General features: G+C 58.1%; 1 protein-coding gene across 2 annotated transcripts; it reads left to right on the forward strand.

The window, feature by feature from the left end:
* Window positions 1–62: 62 nt before the first annotated feature.
* Window positions 63–6,927, forward strand: EMC10 (ER membrane protein complex subunit 10). 2 transcript variants are annotated; one of them, XM_003813625.6, is made up of 8 exons: window positions 63–201; window positions 1,481–1,553; window positions 2,509–2,618; window positions 3,645–3,749; window positions 4,115–4,296; window positions 4,418–4,511; window positions 5,395–5,481; window positions 5,683–5,735. In XM_003813625.6, exons 1-7 carry the CDS (start codon window positions 88–90, stop codon window positions 5,479–5,481), a joined length of 765 nt encoding a protein of 254 aa, XP_003813673.2. In that variant the 5' UTR covers window positions 63–87; the 3' UTR covers window positions 5,683–5,735. The 2 variants fall into 2 exon arrangements, with proteins under 2 accessions (XP_003813673.2, XP_034802424.1); XM_034946533.3 differs by lacking the exon at window positions 5,395–5,481 and having other exon boundaries at window positions 5,683–6,927.
* Window positions 6,928–9,003: the final 2,076 nt, after the last annotated feature.

A 9,003-nucleotide genomic window follows, 5' to 3' on the forward strand; every position in this document is an offset into this window, starting at 1 on the left:
CGGGCGTCAGGATGCGGCCTGTTCCTCCCGGCGTGCTCCGCGGCTCTTGGCTCACAGCCGTCCCTTCGCTGATGGGAAGAAGCCGAGATGGCGGCAGCCAGCGCTGGGGCAACCCGGCTGCTCCTGCTCTTGCTGATGGCGGTAGCAGCGCCCAGTCGAGCCCGGGGCAGCGGCTGCCGGGCCGGGACTGGTGCGCGAGGGGTGAGTGCTCTTTAGCTGTGCATAGCGGGCGCGGTCTACGGGTGTCGCGGGTCTTGGGTCTTTAGGTGAGTTACAGACGGAAGGAGGCTGCGCAGGGCTGAGAGGGAAGAGGTGGGAGATCCCTGGAAAGCCAGGCCTCAGTCACGCACGCGCAGGAGGGGCCTCGCCAGTGCACCGGGTTGCAAGGACTGGGTGGGAGAACAAGCGCACCTGTCGGAAGGCTCTGGCTCGGGAATATGTATGAGGGGGCGGGGCTGGGGGTGTGGAATCTTGGAGAATCCGACGTCCGGGCGGTTGAAATGAAAGAGGCAAGGTGAAGCCGGGCGCGGTGGCTCATCTGTCATCCCAACGCTTAGGGAGGCCGAGGCGGGAGGATTGCTCTAGGCCAGGAGTTCAAGACCAGCCTGGGCAACATAGCGAGCCCTGTCTCTACAAAAAATACTAAAAAAAAAAAAAAAAAAAAAAAAATTAGGCCGGTCGCGGTGGCTCATGCTTGTAATCCCAGCACTTCGGGAAGCCGAGGCGGGCGGACCACTTGAAGTCAGGAGTTCAAGACCAGCCTGCTCAACATGGTGAAACCCCGTTTCTACTAAAAACACAAAAATTAGCTGGGTGTGGTGGCAGGTGCCTGTAATTCCAACTACTCGGGAGGCTGAGGCAGGAGAATCGCTTGAACCCAGGAGGCAGAGGTTGCAGGGAGCTGAGATCACGCCACTGCACTCCAGCCTGGGCGACTGAGCGAGACCCTGTCTCAGAAAAAGAAAATAAGGCGTGGGAGGGGGCTCTTGAGGAAGTGGAGATGAGTTTTGTCTCCTAAATATGCGTGAGTATGCAAGTTTGGAGGTTGGAGAAAAGGAAAGCATGAATCTTGAATGTGCTTAATAGGGACTGAACTCAGGCTGCATCTTGGCTATTGGGCTGTCAGGTGATAAGGAGGCCATTTGAATATTAGCATGAAAAAGAAGGCTTGGGAGAGGGAGGGTGTCATTTAACTCATGAGTATTTGTGGCGCAAGGCTTGGAAGTGACCTTGGGATAGTTGCTTTGGCAATGAGGTTAGGCATGTTTGTAGGGTCTGGTTTTCTGGGGGTGAGGGAGTCCAGAGTATGAATATTCATGAAATGGGTGGTTTCTAGTGAAATAAAGGCAAGCAGCAGTGATTAACTTGAAGATAAGGCTCCTCCCTCAGCCCACCAGTCTGTCTGTCCTGGGTTCTGTGGGTGACTACTATGCTGAGGGCTTGGGTGGTCCTCACCTGGGGCCTTCTGTGTCCTCTGCAGGCTGGGGCGGAAGGTCGAGAGGGCGAGGCCTGTGGCACGGTGGGGCTGCTGCTGGAGCACTCATTTGAGATCGGTGAGTCAGGCAACGTCCTCTCCTAGACACTTAACATTGGTGCCCTGAGAAGTCAAGACTTGGAGTCCGGGTGCCTCCCGTCGTATGACATTTACTAACATCCATTTACTAACAGATTTACCTCAGGTTAGGGGAAAGTGGGACATGAAAGAAGAGAAACACTCTTTAAATGCCCCCTTGCCTGTGAGACAAACCTCAGTTTTTAAAAGGTCATCACAGCAGTAATAATTTCAGAGCGGCTTTCCTGATCAGTCGCCACGTGCCCAGCATTAGCAGTTCCACGCTTTGCAAGTATTAACTCAGATGTCCTCACAGCAGCCATGTGAGGTGGTAGGTATTCGTGTCAGCCCCTTTTTCCAGAAGAGGAAACGGGCTCAGAGTAGGCACCACACAAGGTCTCATCGTGAGTGAGTGGCAGAGCAGGGGCCAGCTTCAAACCCAAACTTAAATTGCCATGATGCAGGTGTCCAGGTTCCCAGAGCTGGATGTCAGTGCTGTCCAGAGTGTAGTAATCGAGTCTGAGGCCCCGAACCTGAGGGCACAAACCCTGAAGCTGGTGCCCCTCTGCAAACCCTGGCATCTGCTCAGTGAACAGCTCCCCTGATTCTGACATGGCCAGGTAGTTGGGAATTCCTGAACTCCACAGCCTCCGTATTTTGCAGTTGGGGAAGCTGAGGCTCAGAGAGGTTGTGTGGCTATCCCTGGGTCACCTGGCAAGGCAGAGGTAGGATTTGGGAGCTGTGGGGTTCATGCATCTGCTACGGGTTGCCTTGTGAGGTGGAACATGGTGGAGGTGTCCCCACTTTGCAGATAGGAAAATGGGGGCCAAGATGGGGAGGGAACCTGGTCACTCGGGTGGAGGCCAGGCCAAAATTTGAAGCTGGACCTCCTGGCCCCTGCCTGGGTTGAAGGGTGGGCGGGGGAGGGGGCGTCTCTGAACCTGAGCTCCTCACAGATGACAGTGCCAACTTCCGGAAGCGGGGCTCACTGCTCTGGAACCAGCAGGATGGTACCTTGTCCCTGTCACAGCGGCAGCTCAGCGAGGAGGAGCGGGGCCGACTCCGGGTGAGGTGGGGCCCTCAGGGCTGGGTGTGGATGGGGATGGAGGGTATCCAGCTGTCTCTTCAGCCACCCCCTGCTGGTCCCCGGCAGCCTTCCCTCCAGGCCCAGGTGGGCTCCCAGCACCACCTGCCACTCTCAGCCTCTGTCCTCAATGACTGCCCCTGGTGGAATAGTGCCGCCAGGCATGGTGTCCTGCGTCACAGCCTCTTCCTGCACTGCTCCCTCTGCCGGCAGACCCCCTTCCCCTGCAGGTTCACACAGTCGGCTCCTCTTCTTTTCCAGATCAGCTGAGCTGTTTCATGACCACTTAGATGAGATTTGTTTGTGAGGAGAAAGCCTCAAAATAGCTATGGTTGGACAGGAGCTCACTTCTGTCGCCCTGTGTTGTGGCAGCCTCAAGGGCCCAGCTCAATCCTCCGTAGGGGTCATGCAGAGAGGCCCCAGGGCTCCAGGCAGCAGGATAGAGAGGGAGAAAGAGGGGCAGAAGGAGCAGCAGCATTTAGAGAAAGCTTGCAAAAGCTGGCACAACCCACTTCCACCCATCAGCCAGATGTAGCTGTGAGGGAGGCTGGGGAGTGCAGGCTTGATTCTGGTGGCCACGCGGTGAGGTCTGCCTGAGCACCCTTCCTGCATGGTGCCCACATGATTCTCTTGTCACAGCTGTCCCCAAACAGAATTTATTATGCATGTAACTGGTACGTCCAGGCATAGGGTGGACGCCAGGTGCGGCTGGATCCAGGCACAGGGAAGGCGTCCTCAGGACCCACTCCATCGCTGGGCTGGGCTTTGCCCTCCTTGTGGTGGCTTTTCCCCTAGGTGGGGCGGTCCCAGCTGCTCCTGGCCTCACCCACCAGCCGGGCCACCCCAACAGGAAGAGTCCCGGGCCGACTCAGGTTGGCTAGCCTGGGGAGTGTGGGCCGTGAGGTGGGTGGGGCTGGAGAGGGGCCTCCGCGGAGGCCTGGTGGGCATCACAGCCTGTCCAGGGCTGACACTATCCTTCTGACCAGCACCCTCTTCTCCCATCCCCAGGATGTGGCAGCCCTGAATGGCCTGTACCGGGTCCGGATCCCAAGGCGACCCGGGGCCCTGGATGGCCTGGAAGCTGGTGGCTACGTCTCCTCCTTTGTCCCTGCGGTGAGTTGGTGTCGAGGATGAGCCCCCTTCTCCCTCGTCCTCCTCACCCCCTACCCTGGTCCTGCTTCCACCATTCGAACCCTTGTGTTTCTGGAGCCCGCAGAGGCCTGGGAGACTCAGAGCTGGCCTTGCCCTCCAAGGCCTCCTGGTCTGGAGGGGTCGGTCCAGGTAGCGGGTGCTTTCATGGGGATAGCATTGTGAGGACTCCGGGGTGGGGGGCGGTTGAACTTGGGCCTGAGGGTAACAGGGAGCCATGGGAAGGTTTTGAAAAATGCTCCGGGGGTCCTGTGGTGGGGGCGGAGGGAGGTTAGGGTGGAGCCCAGGCAGCAGGCTCCCCACCTCCACTGACCCCACTCCCCCCACAGTGCTCCCTGGTGGAGTCGCACCTGTCGGACCAGCTGACCCTGCATGTGGATGTGGCCGGCAACGTGGTGGGCGTGTCGGTGGTGACGCAGCCCGGGGGCTGCCGAGGCCATGAGGTGGAGGACGTGGACCTGGAGCTGTTCACCACCTCGGTGCAGCTGCAGCCGCCCACCACAGCCCCAGGGTGAGCCCCTGCTGCCTTCGCGGCGCCCTTGCCACCTGCCCCGGCCCTTCCTGGCGGCCTCAGGGTCTCCAGGTCCCTGGACTCCGGGCCTCACCCTTCTCCTTCTCTCCCCTTGCCCCAGCCCTGAGACGGCGGCCTTCATTGAGCGCCTGGAGATGGAACAGGCCCAGAAGGCCAAGAACCCCCAGGAGCAGAAGTCCTTCTTCGCCAAATACGTGAGTGGGGCTCCCCCGCCTCCCCTATTCCCTTCCTGACAGTCCCGGTGCCTGGCCAGGCCCTCCATGCTCCCACCCAGACTCCCCTATGGTGCTCGGGCCTGCTCCTTGTCCTCCGGGCCTCCTGTGTGTCCTAGTACCTGGGCTGAGTCTTGTTTGCAGGAAGAGGGTATGGAAGTGTGGTCAGGGGAGGTCGGGCCAGCTCTAGGGCGCAGGGTCCTGGGGGAGGTCTCGGCCTGAGCTAGGTTGGAGCCATGAGGCTGGAGAGGAAGGGAACAGTGGAGGTTTCAAAGGAACCAGGGAGGCTTGGAAAGGAGGGGCGAGCAGGTTCTCCAGGGGGTTGTACAGGAAGGAGAGAGGAGTGGGTCCGGGAGGGATGTGGCCCAGGGAGGGGCACTGGGGGCAGCAGGGTGCCTGGGAGGCCTCCTGGAGCTGAGGAGGGAGGGGCCTGTGCTGCCAGCAGCAGGTCTGAGTCCCGGGGGCTTGGAGGCTGAGGCGTGGGGTGGGGAGGCTGGGGACAGCCGGAGGAGGTGGCTTCCACCCAGGCCTCTGGTCCCTTGAGTGTGGAGACTGGTGTTAGGTTGTGGCACAGGAGCCCAGGCAGGCCAAGGCCAGCGAGGAGGTCTGCGTGGCCCGAGGCAGGCTAGGAGGATGCTGAGGCTGGGATAGCTGAGCCCTGCTGTGCTGAGTGCCCTGTCTGAGGGCCTCACCCTCTCTGCCTGGATAGTCCAACAGTTGTGCTGCAGGGAACTGAGGCCCAGAGGCTGAGCCCTTGCCTGCTGGGCCCTGCCCTGCTGCCCACTCGAGCGCCCTCCCGCTCCCTGCTGGCCCTCGGGCCCCACGGCAGCCCACTGGCCCTGACCTGCGCTCCCTCCCTCCCCAGTGGCACATCATCCTGGGGGGGGCCGTGTTGCTCACAGCCCTGCGTCCTGCTGCGCCAGGGCCCGCGCCACCGCCGCAGGAGGCCTGAGTGAGGACCGAGACCCCTGCCCCTCCCTGCGCCCCACCGGCCCTCCCTGACCTGTAGTGACGTAGGGGACCTGGGCGCCCTCCCCTTACGCGGCCTCCCCTCATGCTGGTCCCCACCGTGGGTGGGTGATGCCCACACTCACCTCCTTCCCCTCTCTCTCTCTTTCTGTGTCTGTCTGTCCATCCTTCCGTCCGGCTGCAGTGGATGTACATCATTCCCGTCGTCCTGTTCCTCATGATGTCAGGAGCGCCGGACACCGGGGGCCAGGGTGGGGGTGGGGGTGGTGGTGGTGGTGGGGGTAGTGGCCGGTGAGGGCCCAGGCTGGTCAGCGTCCCGTCTTGCACACCCAGGGGCCTCCCTTTCTGCTGGAGTCCCCTGTGTCCTCAGCCATCCCAAGAAGGGTTTGCTGGTCCCTCCTTTCCCCCTGTCCCATGAGGCCACCTGGGCCAGCCCCTCGTCCTCTGCCTTCTGCTGGCAGAGGAGCAGCTGGATTGGGGCCTTTGGCACAGCAGCCGGTGTCTACTGCGCCCGCCTCCCCCATGGCCCCATGCAGCCCCAGGGGCTTCCCCCCTGCCCATGGAGTAGAGCCCGAGATCCTGGCCACTATGCCAGTTCTGACCTTGCATCCCCCTACCCCGAGCCCATGCAGTCTGGGAACATGCCGCCTTCTCTCCAGCCTCTGTGCCTTTGTTCCAGGTGGTCTTACCCTCCTGTCCCTGGCTGGGCTAGGTGGTCCTGTCCAGGCTCCTGCAGCGCCCCCCTCACTTTGACACTGGACTAGGATGCAGCCTCCCTTCTGTGTCCCCTTGAGAATACCCTGGGTCCCCTCATCAGGGGCAGAGGCATGAAAGAGTCGGGGCTGGATGGCCAGGGGCTTCTGGGCCCGACGCCTAGTGCAGCCCCTGGGGTCGTGGTTTGACATTTGTCTGCCTGGTGCAAACAAGGAATCCTTGCCTTTAGGGTGACAGGCCCTCCACAGGCTTCCAGACTTGAAGGAAAAGGTTTAAGAAAGAAAACAAAACCAACAGTTAGTGGAGTCAAAGCCCAGACACTGTAAATAGAACCCCCTCCACCACCCCCCGCCGCCCAGCATCCTACCTGGACTGCGGTGCTACGAGGGCCTGCGGGCCTTTGCTGTGTGCCACCCTCCCTGTAAGTCTATTTAAAAACATCGACGATACATTGAAAAGTGTGAACGTTTTGAAAAGCTACAGCTTCCAGCAGCCAAAAGCAACTGTTGTTTTGGCAAGACGGTCCTGATGTACAAGCTTGATTGAAATTCACTGCTCACTTGATACGTTATTCAGAAACCCAAGGAATGGCTGTCCCCATCCTCATGGCTGTGTGAAGCTCAGCTGTGTTGTGTGGCAGTTTATTAAACTGTCCCCCAAATCGACACGCAGCTAGCCTCCTGCATTGTATGGTTATAAATAGCACCCTAGTGAATGCTGTCGTCCAGTCTCTCTTGGGTGTGGTTTGAATGATCTCGGGATGCATGACTAAAGTGGAATTACGATGGCAGATCGGAAACGCGCTTATAAACAAGTGATGGTTCGTGAGTCGACTGTCAAGACCAGGAGGTGGTGCACCGTGGGAGGTTGCCTTCCCTCCCATCACTTCTTTTTGTTTTTGAGTCAGGGTCTTGCTCTGTCACCTAAGCTGGAGTGTAGTGGCGGTACCTTGACTCACTGCGACCTCCACCTCTCAGGCTCAGCGATTCTCCCACCTCAGCCTCCTGAGTAGCTGGAATTGTAGGCGTGCACCACCACGCACAGCTAGTTTTTGTATTTTTTGTAGAGACGGGGTTTCACCATATTGCCCAAGCTGGTCTTGAACTGCTGGACTCGAGTGATCCACCTGCCTCGGCTTCCCAAAGTGCTGGGATTACAGGCGTGAGCCACCGCGCCTGGCCTATTTTTGATAACTTTAATAAAGAAGATAGTCTTAGCATTGCTAACTTCTGTTTCTTTCTGTACCTGCAGGAGATAGCTTATGCTTTTTCTGTCTTCATTCCATGTGAATCCTGCTTCATTCTTTTCCTAGAGGATTCCCGAAATATTTACTAATGCTTTTTTTTTTTTTTTTTTTTGAGGCAGAGTCTCGCTCTGTCATCCAGGCTGGAGTACAATGGCACGATCTCAGCTCACTGCAACCTCCGCTTCCTGGGTTTAAGCGATTGTCCTGCGTCAGCCTCCCAAATAGCGGGGATTGCAGGCGCCCGCCAACACACCTGGCTAATTTTTGTATTGTTAGAGACAGAGTTTCACCATGTTGGCCAGGCTGTTCTTGAACTCCTGACCTCAGGTGATCTACCTGCCTCAGCTTCCCAAAGTGCTGGGATTACAGGCATGAGCCACTGCGCCAGGCCTACTGATGCTTTTTGGGAAGTGTTCCCAACTTGGAGTCCTGGTCCCTGTGTCTGATCTGCAGATGTCTTCTACCCCGGCACTGGGGGAACATCTTATTTTTCCTGGGTTGAACATTGGGATCTTTATAAACCTGATTATGTCCTTTCCCTCTAAGTCTCGGTTGCTTTCAGGCTGGCAGGGTTACTCTGTGGGGTATTCCAGGAAATGCCTGAGCTCCTTCAGGCTCCCCTAGGGTTCTGTTCTTATTAAACTTTTCTTCCTGGTCTTGCCGGTCCTTGGGGAACCCACTCACTATTTTATTTTATTGACCGGGTTATCCAGGGATGAAGTACGAAACTCAAAAGATAGAGTAGGTTGGCCAGGCATAGTGATTCATGCTTGTAGTCCCAGCTGTTTGGGAGGCTGAGACAGGAGGATCACTTGAGCCCCAGAGTTCGATGCTTCCTGAGCTGTGATTGAATCACTTTACTCCAGCCTGGGTGACAGAGTGAGACCCTGTCTCCAGAATAGACAAAAGATGCAGTGGAATCCACGTCGAGAAACCGTATGCTCACTCTGGGCTCCAGCACCCACTTCCCCTCCCTGGAGGCAGCCTGAGTTTTCTGTCCCCTGGTATGCTGCAGATACTCTCCACAGAAACAAGCAGATGCACATGTCAACAGTTTTGCAAGTGTTGCTCTTTTCCCCCACCTTCTTTTGACATAGCTGGGGCAGTTTCCATCTCTGGTATAAGGTGCCATCTTATTCCATCTCTGGTGTAAGAGTGTGTTGCTGGATTTGAGTAGTTCTAAGCAGCACTGCAGGAGTCCCCCTGTTCTGCTGCATCATTTTGCACACATGTATGTCTGTGGAAGACATGGCCCGGCGGGGGAGAGGTATGTGTGTGTGATGGTGGTGCATGCTTCCCCCTTGCTACTCCAGGTGTCTGCCCCATCCCTTCACCCTGGAGGTTCCAGACAGCCCCTCTTCACCAGCGATTCCCCAACTTATCTCCAGCTCAGATCCCACCCCTGATCTCCAGACTCATGGCCCCATCTGCCTCCTGGGCTCCTTCCCCAGGATGTGCCTCAGGGGCCACTAAAGGAGCCAGTGCCTCCCACCTGCCCGGATCGGGTGCTCCTCCAGGGATCTTTGTTCCAGTGAGTGGTGCCAT

The sequence above is a fragment of the Pan paniscus genome, chromosome 20 (genome assembly GCF_029289425.2).
Source record: "Pan paniscus chromosome 20, NHGRI_mPanPan1-v2.0_pri, whole genome shotgun sequence".
NCBI classification, from domain to species: Eukaryota; Metazoa; Chordata; class Mammalia; order Primates; family Hominidae; genus Pan; species Pan paniscus.

Excerpts from the sequence above, each read along its gene's own strand:
- EMC10 (XM_034946533.3), top strand. The coding sequence starts at position 88 with ATGGCGGCAGCCAGCGCTGGGGCAACCCGGCTGCTCCTGCTCTTGCTG. Across the intron at positions 202-1,480 it reads CCGGGACTGGTGCGCGAGGG|GCTGGGGCGGAAGGTCGAGA; the intron begins GTGAGTGCTCTT and ends TGTCCTCTGCAG. Across the intron at positions 1,554-2,508 it reads GGAGCACTCATTTGAGATCG|ATGACAGTGCCAACTTCCGG; the intron begins GTGAGTCAGGCA and ends AGCTCCTCACAG.